At 58.0% G+C, this 20,736-nt stretch overlaps 1 protein-coding gene across 7 annotated transcripts in view; it reads left to right on the forward strand.

The window, feature by feature from the left end:
* Positions 1-19,597, forward strand: part of SPEG (striated muscle enriched protein kinase) — a gene marked incomplete at its 5' end in the record, with an annotated part of 49,927 nt that extends 30,330 nt beyond the window's left edge. For 5 of the 7 annotated variants that reach the window (XM_079781950.1, XM_079781949.1, XM_079781953.1 and 2 more), the window contains 24 exons: positions 111-286; positions 2,688-2,800; positions 3,121-3,289; positions 3,527-3,623; positions 3,749-3,949; positions 5,031-5,088; positions 5,665-5,742; positions 5,848-6,026; positions 6,606-6,632; positions 7,277-7,429; positions 7,614-7,656; positions 8,668-8,736; positions 9,006-10,992; positions 11,375-11,506; positions 14,168-14,284; positions 14,427-14,594; positions 14,719-14,841; positions 15,015-15,182; positions 15,318-15,933; positions 16,395-16,634; positions 16,718-16,941; positions 17,754-17,829; positions 18,010-18,159; positions 18,496-19,597. In XM_079781950.1, coding sequence (XP_079638076.1) covers positions 111-286; positions 2,688-2,800; positions 3,121-3,289; positions 3,527-3,623; positions 3,749-3,949; positions 5,031-5,088; positions 5,665-5,742; positions 5,848-6,026; positions 6,606-6,632; positions 7,277-7,429; positions 7,614-7,656; positions 8,668-8,736; positions 9,006-10,992; positions 11,375-11,506; positions 14,168-14,284; positions 14,427-14,594; positions 14,719-14,841; positions 15,015-15,182; positions 15,318-15,933; positions 16,395-16,634; positions 16,718-16,941; positions 17,754-17,829; positions 18,010-18,159; positions 18,496-18,688 — 5,557 coding nt within the window. In that variant the 3' untranslated portion in view covers positions 18,689-19,597. Of the gene's footprint in view, positions 1-110; positions 287-2,687; positions 2,801-3,120; positions 3,290-3,526; positions 3,624-3,748; positions 3,950-5,030; positions 5,089-5,664; positions 5,743-5,847; positions 6,027-6,605; positions 6,633-7,276; positions 7,430-7,613; positions 7,657-8,667; positions 8,737-9,005; positions 10,993-11,374; positions 11,507-14,167; positions 14,285-14,426; positions 14,595-14,718; positions 14,842-15,014; positions 15,183-15,317; positions 15,934-16,394; positions 16,635-16,717; positions 16,942-17,718; positions 17,830-18,009; positions 18,160-18,495 lie in introns of those variants that run through there. The other 2 variants (XR_013814069.1, XM_079781954.1) reach the window with 2 other exon arrangements.
* Positions 19,598-20,736: the final 1,139 nt, after the last annotated feature.

Raw genomic sequence — 20,736 nt, forward strand, 5'->3', positions numbered from 1 at the left:
GGCCCTGCCTTGCATGCCCCATTCCCACAAGTGGCAGTCCAGTTCCGGCCATCCTAGCCTGACCTCCTGTGGCGGGATCCTGGGTGATCTCCCTCTCACGTGTCCCTCAGCTGCCGAGGGGCCCTCCTAGAGGCGCGGGCAGGTGTGTACGAGTTGAGTCAGCCAGATGACGACCAGTACTGTCTTCGGATCTGCCGGGTTAGCCGCCGGGACATGGGGCCCATCACCTGCACTGCCCGCAACCGTCATGGCACACAGGCCTGTTCGGTCACACTGGAACTGGCAGGTAGGTGATAGCAGACCCCCTTCCCTCTCCTCCCTCTGAGGCCCATAGCCCTCTCCTCCAACCCCCAGGTGCACACACCCATTGGCCAGTCCTAGGTCTTCCCTCTCAGCCTGCCCATCTGATGGCCATACTAATACCAGTACTACTACCACTAATAGTAATAGTACTAATAAGATATTTGTTAAGCACCTAGAATGTATCAGGCTTAGTGCTAAGCATCTCACATGTAACTCCTCATTTAATATTTACATCAACCCTGTGAGATGGGGGGGTTGGTTGTTATCCCTATTTTACAGATGGGGAAACTGAGGCTCAGAGAGTGTTAAATAACAGGCTCAAAGTCACACAACCTAATAAGACCGGGAACTAGGATTCAAGTTCTAATACCCAATTCCAAAGCCAGAGGGTGCTCCTAGTTCCTGTGTTAAACACAGCAGGAAATAATACCTCAAGTGTAACAAGCATAGGGAGACAAAATCAATTTAAAAAAAGAAAAAAACAAGGGAGTGCATCTTATCACGAGACTCTCAGCTCCCGGATCCTGGCTGCCCTTTGCTCAACTTGTCGGACAGAGCCTCCCAGTCTTTGCTGTGAGGACTTTTTTTTTTTTTTTTTGTAATTTCTCCATCAAAGACGTTGTCTCTCAACCCCCAGCATGCATTAAGTAGTAATTGCCTTGTGTTCCAGTTTGTTAATTAACTCTAGACATATGTAACTGCCACTCAGGATTTCGGACCAGCGCCAGCTAAATAGTGTTACCTGCTGAGTAGATACAATTCCAACCAAATGCAAAGAAAGTGACATTGTAGTTAGCACAGGCAAGCTTATTGTGGGGAAATGTGCATTTTCTGGTGCTTTTAAAAAATTGTTCAAGTTCATTTGATGCACCTAGTGCTGCTTTGACCTTCATAGAGCCTACCCTCTCACCCCCACATCCTCCCCTCCCACTAGAAGCCAGATTCCTAGAGGGGAGGGAGAGCATCTTTAAAGTGGAAGAGAAGTGGCAGGAGCGAGTGTGAGAAGATGGGGAAGCCCCATTGCCCCCCTGTGGACGGTGGATGGGGTGAGGCCACAGATCATCTGGGCTCCAGATCTCTCTTTTACATGTCTTTTCCTTGCCCAGTTTCCCCCACCCCATCCCCTGACAATTTCTCCTCAATCACCGCTTTGCTCCTTGATAGTACCATCTGCAGGGCTCATCTTTCTTTCCAGATATAGGGAGAGGCCCTGGCCACCCACCCCTCAGCCTGGCCTGGCTGGGACAGTGACACGGAGACTGTGTTCCAGCCAACCAGGGCTAGAACAGGCCTGGGGCTTGGATCTACACGCTCTCCCACTGTGCCCCACCCCCCGCCCTAGGCAGGGCAAGTGGAATGGCCCCTGTCCTCCCCTTTCCTCCACATCCGCCTCACTCTAGATCTTCCCCACTCCCAGGATGCCCTTCCCTTTTATCTATATAAAACCAAGCAGTGTGCTGTGATGGTGGGGGTCCCTGCCCAGTGGCCCTGCTCTTCCCCAGGGCCTGACCACTCCACTCTCCTTACAGCGTAGCTCCTCAACCATGCTCAGGAAGAGGCACCAGGAAGTTACAGGCTCCTCTGCAAAGCACACTGGAATATGTATTTAATTCCATCACGAGAATTAGAAGCCACTTCATAAGGAAATAACACGATCACATGATATGTGTAGAGAATAAAACCACGGTCACATGTGAGAGAGCTAAGCTGAGATTCGGCTCCAGTTTGTTCTTACCATCTCCAAGATGGCAGAGGGCCCCTTAAGCACTTAAACAAGATTCAGAGAGAGAAAGCGTCAAGGCAGAGGCAATGCCATCGTGAACTTGATTCAGGGTCACAGGCTCAGCGGACTTCAGAGCTCAGAACAATAAAGTCTGAGAACCTCAATGGGACTGTGCACAGGGCGATCGCCCACAGGGGGCAGCATTGAGCCACTCCACGCCAGCCCATTAATGCAGGGAAGGAAGAGGCTCAGGATGGCCAGCCCTGATTTGTCAAGAGAGACAGGAAATCCAGATTTCTTTTGTGTGTGAAAATCTCATTTCAAAGCTGGCAGATGAACACTGAGGGTCAAACAAAGCAAGCCTGCCCCCTCTGGCTTAGGTTTTCTGAGATTTGAGGGACATCACGTATGGATTTACAGGGAGAGCAGTTGGTCCAAGCTGGGAGTTTGAGAGCCCCAGTGGTGAGGTGCTGGGGTCTGGGGAAGTGTGTGTGTATGGGGGGAGAAAAAGGGGGAGGTGGGAGGAGGGGGGAGCTCTGGGTGGCCAGGGCCTCTTCCTCAGTTGCTGAGGAAGGGCTTGGAGAGGAGCTGAGGAGGCAGGCCCATGTGACCCCAACATTCTGTCCCTCTCCCTTTTCCACTCCCACCTCCTGTGTTTCAGAGGCCCCTCGGTTTGAGTCCATCATGGAGGACGTGGAGGTGGGGGCTGGGGAAACCGCTCGCTTCGCTGTGGTGGTTGAGGGGAAACCACTGCCGGACATCATGTGGTACAAGGTCAGAGGGTGACGCGGTGGCCTCAGGGGAGGCCTAGCCTGGGGCTGGCCAGGAGCCTGGGAGGAAGAAGGAGGGGTTTCCTGGGAGTGTGGGAGGGGTCCAGGCAGCCTTAGGAGGAGGGGTACGTTTTAGAAGGAAGTGGGACCCAGAGGTGCTGAGTGATGCTGGTGGGCGTGTGAGGAACTGGGGTACTAATTGGGGTAGAAGGGGTTCCTGGCCCTGAGATAGGGGTGAGACTGGGTCTGTGGCATGGAGGTAAAGCTGGGTCCCAGGTGGAGGTGAAGCCAGGCCCAGGCTGGAGGTGACGGCCAACTCTGCAGGATGAGGTGCTGCTGACTGAGAGCAGCCACGTGAGCTTCGTGTACGAGGAGAACGAGTGCTCCCTGGTGGTGCTCAGCACGGGCGCCCAGGACGGAGGTGTCTACACCTGCACTGCCCGGAACCTGGCTGGAGAAGTCTTCTGCAAAGCAGAGTTGGCTGTGCGTTCAGGTGGGCTGGAGCTCAGGGCAAAGTGCTCACCCCCAGGGATCCATATGAGCCCCTGTCCAGGAGTCACTCATCCGGCCTTGCGCTCCTTGGCTCCCACATCTTCCAGCCCCGGCACCCCACTCGGGCTTCCAACATTCTTGCTCCTCTTCTGTCTTCTCCATCTACCCTGCCTGTCTCAGTCTCTGCCCTCATTCCTCTCTTGCCCTTCCCATCTAACACCAGGCCTCTCTTCTCCAGCTCAGACAGCTATGGAGGTAGATGGGGCCCGGGAAGACGAGGAACAGCGAGGAAAGAGACTCAGCGACTTTTATGACATCCACCAGGAGATCGGCAGGTGTGGGCGAGCTGTGGGGTGTGGTGTCTGGGGGCGAAGAAAGGCTGGGTCTGTGGCCGGGAGGTGTGGAGAGTCGGTGTTGCAGCAATGCCTGAATCCCATCCTCTCCGTCTGTCATCACCCAGGGGTGCCTTCTCCTACCTGCGGCGTGTGGTGGAGCGTAGCTCTGGCCTGGAGTTTGCAGCCAAGTTCATCCCCAGCCAGGCCAAGCCAAAGGCATCAGCATGGCGGGAGGCTCGGCTACTAGCCCGGCTCCAGCACGACTGTGTCCTCTACTTCCATGAGGCCTTCGAGAGGCGTCGGGGGCTGGTCATTGTCACCGAGCTGTATCCTGGGACAGGCTGGGTGCCTAGGGGATACCTGGCCTGAATGACCGGTCCTTGTAACAACCAATTAGTAACATGTTTCACACTTAACAAAGTGGCCCCATTGACAGTTGGGAGGGGCTGACTACCTTTACAAAACTTGCCCGTTGACAATTGGGAGTTCTGAAGGCATCTTATAAATACTTCATAGAGTGGAAGTATTTAAAAACCAACATTTTCTGCCCCCCCCCCCCTTTTTGGCTTAAATGTACATAGGACTTAATGTGTGCCACAGTGGTCTAAGAGTTTTATTTAATCTTCATATATACCTACTTATTTCGTGGAATTTTATTATCCCCATTTTACAGATGATGAAACTGAGGTAAGGAGAGGTTAACTCACTAGAAGTCACACAGCTAGGAAAAGGCATGTGATTTTTATCACGAAATGCAGTACAGTACATCTGAACATTTGAAGTGACCCCATTTCAGATGAGCACCAATCCTTGGCTTTATTAGGAGGCCGTTACCATAAAGAATGGGTTTTAGCTTTGTAAGAGAGTTTGTTAAACAAAGGCACACTATGGTAAGGATGCTGGGTGGTTGGCTTATCACTCTCACAAGCAGGGTGACCATGTCCTTCACACCAGGCTGTCAGTCTGCACTGTTAGAACCCAAACCTCGGCAAAATGGCTGATTATTATGTGTCATGGACCTTCTAGGTCATTCTCTAATAGTCAAGAAGTCTCATCTACAGTCAACAAAATTCTGCTCCAACTTGATCCCTACAAATACCTCACAGGGTGGGCAGGAGGAGGTGTTATCCTCATTTTACTCCTGAGGGAGTGTAGGCTCAGAGAGGTTAGGTGACTTGCCTGAGATCCCACAGCAAGTGAGAGTTCAAGCAGGGTTGTCCCATCTGTGCACCCAGGTGACAGGCGGAAGAGTGAAGACGCAGTGGCTAACGGTACCAGATGTGCTTTAAGGGAAAGGAGAAGCCTGCGCTGAGCTGGGATCTGACTTGAGCTCTGGGAGTGGGGGCACTGCCCAGGGAGGGCTGGGCAGTTGGCATTGGTCACTGTTCTCCTTGATCCAGGACACAGCTGCACGGAGGAGCTGCTGGAGCGAATGGCTAGGAAGCCCACCGTGTGTGAGTCTGAGGTGAGGGCAGTGGGTGGCAGGGGTCAGGTTGGGCACTAGCGTTCACCCACCTGAACTCTGAGAGCTGAGGGGTGGGTCCTGGACATGCCATCTGTGCCCATGAAGAGGCCGGGGGTGGTCCTGGAGAGCACTGGCAGGCGGGCAGCAGACCCCTTTTCCTGCATCAGACCAGGCCCCCACCCGGGACTTGCAAATCTCAGCAGACCCACCCTGTCCCTACTGTGTTTCCCAGTCTTCCTCCCGTCAACATTCCTCAGACACTCCTCCCAGCACGAGCTCCACCTGGACTCCATGCAGCCTCACTCTGTCCTGGCATGGGGCGCGTGCAAGTTGTGCACTGCACAATTCTATTTGTCATCATGTAAACGACTTCCTTCTGTAATTGTGGTGTGCCTGACTGTGTAGCTGTACATGGAGGCCCTGGGTCTCAGCAACCCAACCTATGTTCCAGTCCCCTCCACCAGCCACCTGAAGACCACCTAGCAGGCACGCCTGACCTCTGGCCACAGCCCTGGTGGTGATCAAACATGATGCCCCACCCTTTCCCCACGGACTCTGGGTCACCTGTCTCCACAGATCCGGGCCTACATGCTACAGGTGCTCGAGGGAATATGCTATCTGCACCAGAACCATGTGCTGCACCTGGATGTCAAGGTGAGGTGCAGGTGGGGGTGGGGAGCAGGCAGCCCCGTGGGAGCCAGGCAGCGGGGTGTCCTCCCCTTTTCACTCAGCTCTCACACCTTGCCCCGTGTCCTGCAGCCTGAGAACCTGCTGGTGTGGGATGGTGCAGAGGGTGAAGAGCAGGTGAGGATCTGTGACTTTGGGAACGCCCAGGAGGTGACTCCGGGAGAGCCCCAGTACTGCCAATACGGCACTCCTGAGTTCGTGGCGCCCGAGATTGTCAACCAGACCCCTGTATCTGGAGTCACTGACATCTGGTAACATTGGCATCCTGAGCGGCTGGGGTGGGCCAGGGCAGCTGCCCTCAGGTCTGGGGAGGTGCTCACTGGCAGAGAGGAGCTTTACTAAGCCCAGGTTCCTTCTCTGACAGTCGATGGTGGCATTGCTCACAGGTCCCTTGCCCACATAGCTACCTACCCCTCATCAATTAGGGCACATAGCTACCTACCCCTCATCAATCAGGGTTGACCCAGGCACTCAAGGCCTCGGGCCTGTCTGTCCTTGGTTCCTTATCTCCCCTGGGTGGTCAGCCACCCCGTCTACAGCCACCTTGCCTCCCCCCACTCCACCCCTCCAGTGAGGCAGGCACCATCCCTTGGTTCCCAGACTTCTCATGGCTTCCTGGGCTGGCCCTGCCATGACCCTTCACTCCTCCAGGGATGTCTGGACCTTTGAGTGCAGAGTCTTCCCTGAAGGAGGCATCCTTGCATTATCCATTTGTCCAAACAGTGTTCACAGGGAGGACGCTTCTGGCTAGATTCTTGGTAGCCGAGAACGGCTCGCTTCTGTTGGGAGGTGGGCTGTCCTCTCACCGACCCTCTCTCCTTCCCCCACAGGCCCGTGGGCGTCGTTGCCTTCCTCTGGTAAGGACCTCTCTGCACTCAGAACCCCAGTCTCCAATGGTGTCTTAGCACCCGCCCCCCGCCCCAACATGTATAGGGTCTGGGGCTAGCAAGCAGTTGGGGGTGTGTAGCCCACCCCTTCTCTTCCACATCCCCTGCTGCTTCCTGCACAGCAAGGGGCCGCATAGCAGGAATGTGGACGTCCCAGCCTGTGTGTCTGTCTCCCACCGCCATGCCCCTCCATAAGGGGTGGGCACACAAGCTGGATGGAGAGGCCAGAGCAGGCTCGGTGCCATTTAGGCAGGGGCTGCAAGGTCCTGACTGTCCAGCAGGGACTGGAAGGAGTAGGCTCAGGCTCAGGGAGGCATATCCCCCTGAGCACAGACTCCTTACCTCAAGGACAGGACATGGCTGGAGGAGGCACAGAACAGGTCCTCTAAGCACGGGCCCAGGGCAGGGGCCTGGTGGCCGCCTGTCTGGGGTAGTGGTGGGAGCAGGACAGGCAAGAGTCCGAAAGACTGTCCAGATTCACCCAGACTCTCTCTGCCCCACAGCCCTGAGGCATCCACCTCTCCCTGGCCCTGTGTCCCCACTGGCATCCTGTCATCTCTTGCTTAGCCCTAGGGCCCTGCCTACCTCTCACTCAGCTCTCTCCACCCCTGCAGTCTGACGGGAATCTCCCCGTTTGTTGGGGAAAACGATCGGACAACATTAATGAACATCCGGAACTACAATGTGGCCTTTGAGGAGAACACGTTCCTGAGCCTGAGCAGGGAGGCCCGGGGCTTCCTCATCAAAGTGCTGGTGCAGGACCGGCTGTGAGTACGAGGCCCCGAGGAGCCCTGACCTGCAGAGTCCCCTCATGCCACCCCTACTGCTGCCCAAGCCTCTGCCCTTAGACATCCAATCCTCCAAGTCCTTAGAGGCCCCATTTTCCCAAACATTTATTGACTGACTGATTTAATGAATGATGAATCCTTTCTTAATCCTCATTCCTTACAGGAGGCCTACCGCAGAGGAGACCCTAGAACATCCTTGGTTCAAAGTGAGTCTAGTACTGCAAAGTCATGGTAGAAGAGGTGGAGAGAGAGAGAGCATGTGAACAGCTTCATTTATTGAGTACCTACTGTGTGCAGTTACCATGATAGGTGTTTTAAATACTTGTGATCTGTCCGCCTCAAATAGCTCTGTAAAGGAAAATATAAACTCCCATTTTGTCCATAAGGAAACAGAGGCTCGAGTTGGGGTCTCATGGATTCCAAGGCACAGATCTGGACTTCCCATCCCGGGGGTCCTCAGCAGGGTTTTTTTCTGGCTCTTGAAATCAACTGTGTGTCCACCTCTGTCCTGTGCTGGTCCCACGCTGTGGTTGGTATGTGGCCTGGCCTCTTGGCTTTGAGCTCTGTGTGGGCAGAGTTCTCATTCATCTTCAAACCCCAGCACTTCAGGGCACGGCGCCAAGTGGGGGGTGAGATTCAGCAAATGACCCAGAAAGAGCGACTAAATAAACCATCCATTGAGAATTGTGCTGGGTCAACTGAAGGCTGAGGTAATTCTGGTATCTGTCCTTGGAGAGCTAGCCTTGTCTCCCAGATCAGAAATGAGCCCCAAAGAGGACAGCCTGGGTGGGTCGCTGAGGGAGGCCTCTGTCATGGCCTGGCCCACCAAGGCTCCAGACATCTGGGCCTGCTAGCTCCACATGGGTATGGGTGGTGAGCTGGGCAGTAGGGCCAAGCCCAGGGGCCTAAGCACAGGCCTCCCAGGCAGCCACTGTACTAGGACAGGGCCTTGAGCCCTGGTGTAAGCTCTGAAGCCCACCCCAGAAGCCACCAATTTCTGGCCTCTCCTCTTAGGTTCAGGAAATTTGTCTACATGTGGGCACCTTGGCTGCTAGAGTTGTTGTGACAGATCCAAGGGGAAGGGGACCCCCAGGACCCGGACTCAATGCTGTTTGGTCCATTGTCCCCTCCTGTGGACTTTGTCTCTCCACTGCCAAACCTTGAGGGTCTAGGTTGACAGAAAACTTCCTCTAAGTCCCTCTTTCCCGGGTTTGCAGACACAGGCAAAGGGCGCAGAGGTGAGCACGGATCACCTAAAGCTATTCCTCTCCCGGCGGAGGTGGCAGGTGAGTTTGGCTGGGTCCTGCTTCTGTGCCTTCCACCTTCTCATTTCTGCAGCCTTCTCTCTCTAACCTTGCCTTTTCTCTATCATGTGCCCTCACCTCCTGCTCATCTCTCTTCATCTGCTTTTTATTCTCTCAACTCCCAGTTTCCCTCATGCCCCCTACCCCTCTCTCTGTCTGCCTTGGGCCTTCTCCGGGGGCGGAGGTGAGCCTGAGCGGTTCAGTCTAGCCCCCGGGGGACCGTAGGTCTGACTCCAGCACTCTGTCTTCAGCGCTCCCAGATCAGCTACAAGTGCCACCTGGTACTGCGCCCCATCCCTGAGCTGCTGCGGGCACCCCCCGAGCGGGTGTGGGTGGCCGTGCCCAGAAGACCACCACCCAGTGGGGGGCTCTCGTCCTCCTCTGACTCCGAAGAGGAGGAGCTGGAGGAGCTACCCTCAGTGCCCCGACCACTGCAGCCTGAGTTCTCGGGCTCTCGGGTGTCCCTCACCGACATTCCCACGGAGGATGAGGCCCTGGGGACCCCGGAGGCTGGGGCTGCCGCCCCTATGGAGTGGCAGGAGCAGGGAAGGGCCACCTCTCAGGACCAGCAGGCCCCGAGCCCTCCTGCCCTCCCCTCCCCAGGCCAGGAGCCCCCAGCTGGGCCCAGCCCCCGGCGGGGAGAGCTCCGCAGGGGCAGCTCAGCTGAGAGCGCCCTGCCCCGGGCCGGGCAGCGGGAGCCGGGCCGGGACCTGCAAAAGGCAGCGTCTGTGGAGCTGCCACAGCGCCGGAGCCCCAGCCCGGGCACCGCCCGCCTGACCCGGGGAGGCCTGGGCGAGGGTGAGTATGCCCAGAGGCTTCAGGCCCTGCGCCAGCGGCTGCTGCGGGGAGGCCCTGAGGATGGCAAGGTCAGTGGCCTCAGGGGTCCCTTGCTAGAGAGCCTGGGGGGGCGTGCCCGGGACCCCCGGCTGGCACGGGCTGCCTCCAGCGAAGCAGCACCCCACCACCAGCCTCCACCAGAGACTCGGGGCCTGCAGAAGAGCAGTAGCTTCTCGCAGGGTGAGGCAGAACCCCGGGGCCGGCACCGCCGAGCCGGGGCGCCCCTTGAGATCCCCGTGGCCCGACTTGGGGCCCGTAAACTACAGGAGTCTCCCTCCTTGTCTGCCCTCAGCGAGACCCAGCCACCCAGCCCTGTAAGGCCCAGTGCCCCGAAAGCCAGTGCCCGCCAACCCAGTGCCCCCAAGTCTTCAGAACCTCCCGCCACCAAACCCAGTGATGCTTCTCAGCCCTTGGCACCCCAGCCTGCCCAAGAGAAGGCTCCGAAGTTCAAGGCAGAACCAGTCCCAGCCCCTAAACCTGCACAGCCTCCCGTGGCCCCGCAAACCCCCGCGCCCCCCCTCACACCCTATGCCCAGATCATTCAGTCGTTGCAGCTGGCGGGCCACACGCAAGGCCCTCCCCAGGGCCCTGCCACACCTCCGACGGAGCCCAAGTCCCACCCCGCGGTGTTCGCCAGGGTGGCCTCCCCACCCCCTGGAGCCTCTACCAAGCTCGGGCCTGCAGCCTCGGCTCCCCCAGCGCCGGCCGAGAAAGCCCGGGTTCCCACGGTGCCCCGCAGGCCGGGCAGCAGTCTCAGCAGCAGCATCGAGAACCTGGAGTCCGAGGCCGTGTTCGAGGCCAAGTTCAAGCGCAGCCGTGAGTCGCCCCTGGCACGGGGGCTGCGAATGCTCAGCCGCTCGCGCTCAGAGGAGCGCGGCCCCTTCCGCGGGGCCGAGGAGGACGGCATGTACCGGCCCAGCCCGGCGGGCACACCGCTGGAGATGGTGCGACGGCCCGAGCGCTCGCGCTCCGTGCAGGACCTCAGGGCGACCGGGGAGCCGGGCCTGGTCCGCCGCCTCTCGCTGTCGCTGTCCCAGCGGCTGCGGCGCACCCCGCCCGCGCAGCGCCACGCGGCCTCGGAGGCGCGCGGCGGGGACGGGGAGAGCTCGGAGGGCGGCAGCTCGGCGCGGGGCTCCCCGGTGCTCGCGGTGCGCAGGCGGCTCAGCTCCACGCTGGAGCGGCTGTCCAGTCGGTTGCAGCGCAGCGGCAGCAGCGAGGACTCCGGGGGCGCGTCCGGCAGGAGCACGCCGCTGTTCGGACGGCTACGCAGGGCCACTTCCGAGGGCGAGAGTCTGCGGCGCCTCGGTCTCCCACACAACCAGCTGGCCGCCCAGGCCGGCGCCACCACACCTTCCGAGGAGTCCCTGGGCTCCGAGGCCAGCGCCACATCGGGCAGCTCAGGTGAGGAGGGGCAGGGCGCAGGGAGAATGTGTGGACAAGTATGGGTGGGTTGGGGGTGTGGTGGGGCTGGGATGGCAGGTGCAGAGTTCAGAAGAGGGTGGAGCTTGCTGGACGAGAAGCTCTGGGAGGAGGAGAGGGCGGGGACACCCACCAGAAAGAGGCTGAGGAGGGGCTGGAGGCGCCCCCCCCCCCCCCCCCCCCCGCCCATCCCCACCGAGGATTGAATTGGCATGGCTGGAGCGCAGGAGGTGAGGGGCAGAGGCTGGTGAGGGAGAAGGCCAGGCGGGGCTGGTGTTCTCTACTTCTCTGGGCTGAGGCCTGCAGCGGGTGGGAGCTGCCTGGCCCTGGCCGGGCAGGTACTAAGGCGCCTGGGTCTTCACAGCTCCTGGGGAAAGCCGGAGCCGGCTGCGCTGGGGCCTCTCTCGGCTGCGGAAAGACAAGGGCTCATCACAGCCAAACCTCTCTGCCAGCGTTCAGGAGGATTTGGGTCAGCAGTATGTGCCCAGTGAATCAGGTAGGAGGTGCCTGCTGGGTAAGTAGCTGGGTGGGAGATGGGCCACTTTGAGGAGCCCCTGCAGTGATGCAAGGGACCTGGGATCAGGAAAACAATAACAACAACAATAATAGCAGCAGTTGTCATTCGTTAGCAATGCCCAGTGTCCTATCAAGCGCTTTCCAAGGGCTGCCTCACTCAACCCTCCCACACTGTTGAACTATTGTTTGTGTCAGGTCCGTATGGCACAGGTGAGGAAACAGGCTCAGCCGTGCTAAGTGGCTGGTGGGAGGCACAGAGGTGGTCGTAAGCGCAACAGCCAGAATTGGACTGTCTGCCCCTGTGCCCCAGACCCCGGAAGCGGCTTCGGGACACCATACTAATGCTTTTCTTTGGCTGGCCTCCTCCCTCATGGGAGAGCCTAGAAGGTCCCCGTAACTCCGTGTAGTTCTGAAGGTCAGGGTAAGGCTCCCTTGCCCCCACAGCCCCCGTACCGATGTGTGTATGCAAAGACACTATTTCTCTACCAGTCTAGAGGCCCGCAATCTGGACTGTGCCCCCAATTCTCCATTTCTCTGCAGCCTGAACACCCGACTGCCCCTCCCTGCCCCCTGTCCTGCCCCTGCAGGGTCTCCCGCACTTTCAGCACCTTCAGGGCTCTTTGCGGGAGGGAGAGGAACATGGGGTTTGCTCTGGTCTGTTTCTCTGCCTAGTGTCCTGGGCTGCAAGGAGGCAGATATTTCCCACCCGGGGTCACCCCATCCCTCACCTAAAAAAGGGGCATTACTCAAGGACTATACACAAAGGCTCGGGAGGCCAGGTTTCCCCGGCTGGCATGCAGAAGGAGCAGGCCCACCAGGGCAGGCTGTGTGCAGGCTCTTCAGCAGTCAGCAGTCTGTTCTTCCCCAGTTTCCCGATAAAACGCCTCCAAACGGGTCCAGCTGTGCCTCCACTAGGCTTGAGGTGACTATGTCTGGCCTTGGCCAGGGGAGCTGGGGCACCTTCTCCTCGAGGCAGTGGGCTTTGGGGGGGGGGGGGCTGTAGTGAAGGAAGAGGGAGGGAGGCAGTTGGTGGGGGCAGGGGTGGAGAAGGAGAGGGACTGAGACAGAGAGAGAGAAGTCAACACAGAGGCCTGGGGACAGCTGATCCCTTCCCACCAGGGGCCTCCCTCCCAGGTCCATTTTGCTTGTGCAGCTGATTTCCTGCTGAGGCAGTGTCCCCTTACCTCCTCCCCCCCCCTCCCTGCAGAGTAAGGCTGCCCCGTGTCCACTTGACCAGCTAGGGCTAGCCTCTGGGGGGTGGAGGTAGAACTGGCAGAGCTGGGCCAGGATCACCTTTCACCTTGCCTCCTGGCCTCCCTCTCTCGCCCCTACCCAGCACCCTCACTTGGTCTGATGGAACTATATTCACTTTGTTATTGGAGCCTGAGTGTGGGACCCCTCCTTAGAGAAATGGGTACAGTGGGAAGCGCGGGCATGCTGCTATACTGACCCTCCAGTCCTGCTGAGCATTCCTCTCCTGCCCAGCTCACCCCACCCCCACTCCCTCCTGGTTCTTTAGACAGGCAGCAGCTGGGGCTCCTTGGGGCATCTATCCCTCAGCCTTCTCTGCCCACGTGAAAAAAATCCACCCACCCACCCCCACCCCCAGTGGCCAGGACCAGATTGGGATATTTCTAAAGACACATGCCGGGGAGCAGGAATACAAGTGCTCACGGCACTAAGGCGCCACGGGCGACTGCACTGAGCAGAGAACTTGGCCCATCTGCACCCAGGCCATGACCGGTTCACCAGCCAGCTGTGAAGCCAGCTTTGCCGAAACCGCCTCTTTCTCTGAGGGTCTGTGCCTGGCTCGCTACTGAGCATATTCATGAGCTAATAATCATAACAGTAATAAGAGCTAAGGCTTATGAGCACTTATGGTTATATCTTAGACACGTGCTAAGCACTGTATATGCTCCTTGTAATTCTCACAACAACCCCATGAGCTTGGTGTTTTTTTCTTTTCCTCAATTTACACAAGACATGGTCCAAGGTCATGCAGATACTGTCTCTCACCCCTTCAAAGGCTCTCACCACTCAGCTGACCTGAAGGAGTATTAGAAGTCTAGAACTGAACCCTTGGGCCCCAGGGGCAATGAGGGGTGGGGAGGCTGACACACTTTCTGGCTCTGCCCCCCGTTTTGCCTTGACTTCAGAGCTTTAGAGACTTCATTTTTTTGATTGAACATTGTGTTCAGCCCCAGGATTCTCAGCTCAGGTCACCAGCTCCTCTCACTTCCCTGTGGTGTCCCAGAGGGAGTGAGTATTGCCAGCTTAACCATTGCGGTCTTTCAATATTTACTTGTTTTTATTTTATTTAACAAATGTGTATAGAGCACTTGACGTAGTGCCAGGCGCTGCTCTGAGTGATTTGCAAACATATGAATGAGGTCACTACCATGCATCTTCAATAGTCAGCGAAAGGAAGAGATCGCTCTACACACAGCGAGTGCCTGGAGAGAGTGATGCTCACCCCAAAGAAAATTATCGAAAGTGTGGCCTGGGGTGGCACTTTCCACATCTGACGGGGGAGAGAGAAGCTTTTACTCTGCTCTCCACCTCTCACGTGTACCCTCCCTCCCCTCCCTCAGCAGTGTGAGCTGAGGTCCTTGCAACCCATGGCCATCTGCTCTCCCTGCAGACTTCCCCCCAGTCTTCCACATCAAACTCAAGGACCAGGTGCTGCTGGAGGGAGAGGCAGCTACCCTGCTCTGCCTGCCGGCAGCCTGCCCTGCACCCCGCATCTCCTGGATGAAAGGTGAGATCACTTCTCCCCAGAGAGGGGCATGGCATGTGATCCCAATGCCCAGCGATGCTTGGGGGAGTGGCGGCCGAGGGGTCCTGGAGGACCATACGTGCTGCCCCACTCAGCAGCCCCTCCTGCTCCTCTCTGTCCCCAGACAAGCAGTCCCTGCGGTCAGAGCCCTCAGTGGTCATCGTGTCCTGCAAAGATGGACGGCAGCTGCTGAGCATCCCCCGGGCGAGCAAGCGGCACGCGGGGCTCTATGAGTGCTCAGCCACCAATGTCCTGGGCAGTGTCACCAGCTCCTGTACCGTGGCTGTGGCCCGTGAGCCTGGGGCAGGGACCAGGGGCGGGGGTGGGGAGGGCAGTGATGGAGGGTGTTGGGGCAAGGCTAGATGGACTCTAAGCTGGAGCATAGGGGCTCACTGAGGCTCCCTTTCTCTTGCCAGGTGTCCCAGGGAAGCTAGCCCCTCCCGAGGTGCCCCAGACCTACCAAGACACAGCGCTGGTGCTCTGGAAGCCAGGAGACAGCCGGGCGCCCTGCACGTACACGCTGGAGCGGCGGGTGGACGGTGAGGGACCGCACAGGCTGGCTGGGGGAAGGGGTGGCAGGTGGAAGGCGAAGAAGCCAGGGAGGCAAGCGTCCTCCCCGGGCAGAGTTCCGCTCCCTAGACTCCTTGCCGATAGCACCGGGAGCTTGGGCCACCCCTCTGTGACCTCAGCCCTTCCCCGATGGTGCCCGCAGGGGAGTCTACCTGGCACCCAGTGGGCTCAGGCATCCTCGACTGTTACTACAATGTGACCCACCTACCAATTGGCGTGACTGTGAGGTTCCGTGTGGCCTGTGCCAACCGTGCGGGACAAGGGCCTTTCAGCAACCCTTCTGAGAAGGTCCTCGTCAGGGGCACGCAAGGTCAGTGCGATGGCGGGGTGGGGGGGTGTACAGGAAAAGAAGGGGACCCTAAGCCCAGGATCCACCCCCTTCTCAGAGCACCACGGTTTTGCTGCTAAGGGCACCTTGGTGATGATTTTCCTTGTCTTTCCTCAGATTCCTCAGCTCTGCTACCTGCTGCTCACCGAGACACCCTTGTTACCTCAGGGCCAGCCAGGGCCCCGCCTCCGGACTCTCCTACCTCACTGGCCCCATCCCCGACCACTGCTGCAGCTCCTGGTCCCCCAGGCCCCCAGTCAGCTGCTCTCAGCCCTTCATCTCCCCCAACACCCCCCAGCCAGGCCTTGTCCTCACTCAAGGCTGTGGGTCCACCACCCCAAACCCCCCCACGAAAGCACAGAGGCCTGCAGGCCGCCCGGCAGGCAGAGCCCTCCCCACCCAGTGCCCAGGTCACCCTAAGTGAGCCCAAGTCTTCCGTCCCTAACACTGGGACCCCGACCCCAGCCTCCACTCCTCTAGGGGTTAAACCAGCGTCTTCCTCTACTCCCCTGTATATGGTGACGTCCTTTGTGTCTGCACCACCAGCCCCCGAGCCCCCAGCCCCCGAACCCCCTCCTGAGTCCAGCAAAGTAACTGTTCAGACCCTCAGTTCAGCCAAGGAGATGACCAGCTCCCCTGGCGGCGGTCCCCGCAGCTCTCCGGGGCCGGAGGGCACCGCTCTTCGACAGGGCCCCCCTCAGAAACCCTACACCTTCCTGGAGGAGAAGGCCAGGCAAGCAGAGTGGGGAAGGGATGGAGGACAGAGAGGGGAGTGGGTGGAGCGTAGGGGACACGGGAATTCAGAGAAAAAACTGGGCTGCCCACCCAGCATGGGGAAGGTGCTGAGATCTGGGTCATCAGCACTATTGAGCTCAGATTTTCTCTGGGCCACACACTGTGCTAAGCTCTGTGGCCATATGATCACAATTAATCTTCATCACTTGGAGAGGAAGCCACTGCATTATTATCATCACCCATTTCACAGATGGGAAAACTGAGGTTAGAGAGGTTATGGGATTTGCCTAAGGTACAGAGTCACTGAAGGGCAGAACTGGGACTCGAACCCAGATTTCTAAGATTAAACCCCAGAGCCCACACTTGGGTCCCTGCTCTCCAAACCCCAGCCCCCTTAGCCTTCACAATGGTGGTGTCCCCCTCTTTCCTCTAAGCCTGTGGTGTCCCCTTAACACATAGGGGGCGCTTTGGTGTAGTGCGTGCGTGCCGGGAGAATGCCACTGGGCGGACGTTTGTGGCCAAGATCGTGCCCTATGCAGCTGAGGGCAAGCGGCGAGTCCTGCAGGAGTATGAAGTGTTGCGAACGCTGCACCACGAGCGGCTCATGTCCCTGCATGAGGCCTACATCACCCCACGTTACCTCGTGCTCATCGCTGAGAGCTGTGGCAACCGGGAGCTCCTCTGTGGGCTCAGTGACAGGTAGCTGGGCATTCTGGGGGAGCAGGGAACGAGAGTAGGGGGAGCTGGGCTGGGATATCGCCTGCCTTCCCTGGACCCTCCAGGTTCCGCTATTCAGAGGACGATGTGGCCACCTACGTGGTGCAGCTGCTACAAGGCCTGGACTACCTCCACGGCCGGCACGTGCTGCACCTGGACATCAAGCCAGACAACCTGCTGCTGGCCTCTGACAACGCCCTCAAGATCGTGGACTTCGGCAGCGCCCAGCCCTACAACCCCCAGGCCCTGCGGCCCCTTGGCCACCGCACGGGCACACTGGAGTTCATGGGTGAGGGCACCACGCCAGCCAGGGGAGGGGGTTGGGGTACTGCCATTGGGGCAGCAGCCATAGCTTCTCCCACTTCACCCACATATATGCCATTTATTGAGTGCTTACTGTATGCAAGAAAGGAACAAAGTCCTTTTCATGTTTGCTTGTTTTTCCCAGTTTATCTTCACAATAGTCCTGGAGATTGGCGTAACATTACTTCCATTTTACAGATGAGGAAACAGAAGTATAGTGAGGCTATTTGTCCCATATAAGACAGTTTTAAAAGGTTGAGCCGGGATTTGATAAAGCTGAAAAGATAGGAGAACCAATATTAATTTATATAAGTAAGGAAAACCAGCTACCATTTAGCTACCTGCTAAATACGTTATGTTCATTATCTGTATCCTTTAGATTTATTCTGAAAGCCACACTTCACAAATGAGGAAATTGGAGTGCCAGACAGGTTTAGTACATTGCCCAGGGTCCTATAGCTAGAAGGGGCAGGCTGGGATTGTAGCCGGCCAGGCCGATTTCAAAGGCTCTTTGTCTTTGTGCTGGCCACATTCATTGTGATGGGCTCTCCACCTGGGAGCTGACCTGAGGGAGCCAGTGACCCTGGTTCTCAGCAACTCTGCGGTTCTGGTGACCCCACCATTCAGAGCCTGGGCTGATTCCTCAGGTGCCCACTGCTCCCCTGGAGGCCACCCCCACTTCCACCCTGCCTGCTGCTCGGGTCAGACCCACGGTGGTGACCTCAGGGGCCTCCCCAGCCTTTTCCTGCTTCCCTGCCACCAGGAAACTGGTTCAACTTGGCCTCTGTCTCCTGTCAGCTCCTGAGATGGTGAAGGGAGACCCCATCGGCTCCGCCACAGACATCTGGGGTGCGGGTGTGCTCACTTACATCATGTGAGTGCCCCGGACCCACCTTCTGCCCACGCTTTTCCCCCTCCCCAGCACGTGTGTACCCAGGTGCCAGTAGCCCTGTCCCTGAGTGCTGTGCCCCTTAGGACCCCCATACTAATGTCTCCCTGGACCTGTGAGTTGACCCTCTGTTCATATGTCTCAACTGAACTTTCTCCACCACAGGCTCAGTGGACACTCTCCGTTCTATGAGCCAGACCCCCAGGAAACGGAGGCTCGAATTGTGGGGGGGCGCTTTGATGCCTTCCAGTTGTACCCCAACACCTCCCAGAGCGCCACCCTCTTCTTGCGAAAGGTCCTCTCAGTACACCCCTGGTGAGTGGGCCCTACACCTGCCAACCCCCCAGTATTACCTTCTTGGCCTCGGACTGCCCTAGTCTAGCCCATGCCTAGGATCCCCCGACTCCTCCCCTGCCCTCAATAATACACTGTTGCTACTACTACTACTAAGTGGTTGTCCTACCCACCATTTAAGACCTATGACACAAGCAGAATCACTGTCCCCGTTCCAGAGCCTGGGAAACTGAGAGTTGCCCAGAGTCACTCACTAGGGGTGAATCCGGGTGCGGGACTCAGCTATTTGGGAGGACAGAGCCCAGCCCTGCTCTAGGCCGTCCCTCCGGGCTCACCATTCCTGTCTGGGCCTGGCAGGAGCCGGCCCTCCCTGCAGGACTGCCTGGCCCACCCGTGGCTGCAGGACGCTTACCTGATGAAGCTGCGCCGCCAGACGCTCACCTTCACCACCAGCCGGCTCAAGGAGTTCCTGGGTGAGCAGCGGCGTCGCCGGGCCGAGGCCGCCACCCGTCACAAGGTGCTGCTCCGCTCCTACCCAGGCAGCTCCTAGTGGCTCGGACCACAGCCTGGCCCCGGGATTCCACTCGGGGCTCCCGCTGATGCTGCGGGACATTCCAGGGCCCACGCTGAACTGGATGGACTCAGGGCTTCGGACACCACCAGCAGAAAAATCCAGCCGGGCTGTTACCTCATGGACCTGCAGGGACAGAGGCCCCCGTTTCGGGCGCTTCGGCCAATGCCACCAGGCCAGAGCCAGAGCTGGAGACTCGTTGGCCAGGCTGGGTGGAGTCGGAAGCAGGAAGAGGGGCAAGAACAGAATGGGAAAGTGAGGGGGAAGGGGTGGGAGACTCTAGGAAGGTTCTGGGATTGGGGGACAGTGCATCCAGGGGAAAGGAACCCAGGAGGTGTGAGTGGCTGGAGATGTGGAAGAGGAAGGAGCCCAGGGTGTACAGGCCATGGGCTGCGAGTGTCAGTGAAGCAGGGACAGGCCATGGGACAGTGGCAGGGTGCCAGAGGCAGCATGTGAGAGAGGGCAGCAAGATAGGGGAGGGAGAGGAGAGAGGACTCAGGTGGGGATGGGACGGGCCAGCCGCCAGCATCCCATAGAAAAACTGTGGAGGGCTGGAGGCAGGAGGCAGTGGCCACTCAACCCAGTGCTCGCCTGTTGCCTCAGTGGGTGCAGCTCTGGGCTCTGTGCTGGCCCAAGGATGTCCCCACTGGCCCTCCGTGGTCTTCGCCCTTCTTCCCATTCATATTTATTTATTTATTGACTTTTATGAAGTTTTCCTTCCACCCAATCCTAATTGCTCATGTTTTCCTGACCACCCCCTTCCACCCAAGCCATCCAGCTGTCTGTGCAGCTGTCTGTCTGTCTGTCACAAGGGAAATAAAAATAGCAAGCAGCAGGACCTATGTGTGATCTCTGGGGAGAGATGGCTGGGGAGCAAGGTGCTGCGACAGGAGTATTCCACCTTCTCTGGGCCAGTGAGAGCCCAGGTCCTCCTCCCTCCCTGACCCTCCTGCCCCCTTACCTCTCCCTTATTCCTAGAGGTAAGAGAGACTTCAGTCTGCTTTTTCCTCTGAAGTTTCTGGAATCCTGGCAGGACCCTGAATCCTCACCACAATGCTCTAACCACACTCTGGTGGTCCCCACCTTTTCTCACATGTTCCATCGTCACACCTTGGAAGATGCCAGGCTCGGAAATGGACCGGCCCACACCCCAATGCTGGCTCAGCCTTCTTTCTCCAATGCTTCCCAGCTCTGGTCCTGGTGCCCCAAGCAGAGGGGGTTTATCATGATGAGAGCAGGTGGTGTGAAGAGCTGCCCAGGAGCCCAGGACAGGCCCACCCCCCCTTGCGCTCAGCGTCAGAGCACCAACCAGGCACCAGCTGTCCGGGGCAGCTGTGAGTTCTCTGGGCAGTGTGTCTGCTGTTGATGATGCTACAGACGAGCATTTTCCTAGACCCCCAGGGACACCCAGCCTGGACCTTCTGATCCCCATGGCAAGCTGCTGTGAAGTGTGCTCGGGGTAAAGGCACCTTGGCTCTGGCTGCAGTGCCACAGAATGGTTAGTGGGTTCTAGAACCGAGGTGGGGAGAGAAGGGAGCCAGTTCTCCTTGGGTCCAAAGGGACTGTCCTCCCCCCCCCTTCACCCCTTGAAAACGCTGTTCTTGACAAAGTGACAGGAATAAAGTTGCCACCACGAGCAGAGAGAGCTGGTGCTGGTGTGTTGCTGATCTAGGTTGAGGGCCCCTTGGCTGGAGCCCAAACAGCGTCATCCCAGCCCAGCCTCTGGCTTCTCGGGACCTGAGGGAAAAGGCAATACCTATCATCATAAAACAGCAGTTAAAGCAGCTGGAAGGGACCAGAGAGAGATCTTTTAGCTCACCTGTCATTTTAGCGATGAAGATATACAGTTTGCCTGTGAGAATCTGTAATCCCCTACTCACTGCAAGTGTTTTCATATAAAAATGAGGTGCCTGAACTCATATCTTGATAAATGGTAAAATTCCTCTCCCGTCCCCCTTCTGATCTTGAACTCCCTTCCCATCTCCATTGGAAATGGCATATGAACTGCTTGTTCCAAACTCGGAGGA

Source organism: Cnephaeus nilssonii (genome assembly GCF_951640355.1).
Source record: "Cnephaeus nilssonii genome assembly, chromosome: 10".
In the NCBI taxonomy this organism is placed as follows: Eukaryota; Metazoa; Chordata; class Mammalia; order Chiroptera; family Vespertilionidae; genus Cnephaeus; species Cnephaeus nilssonii.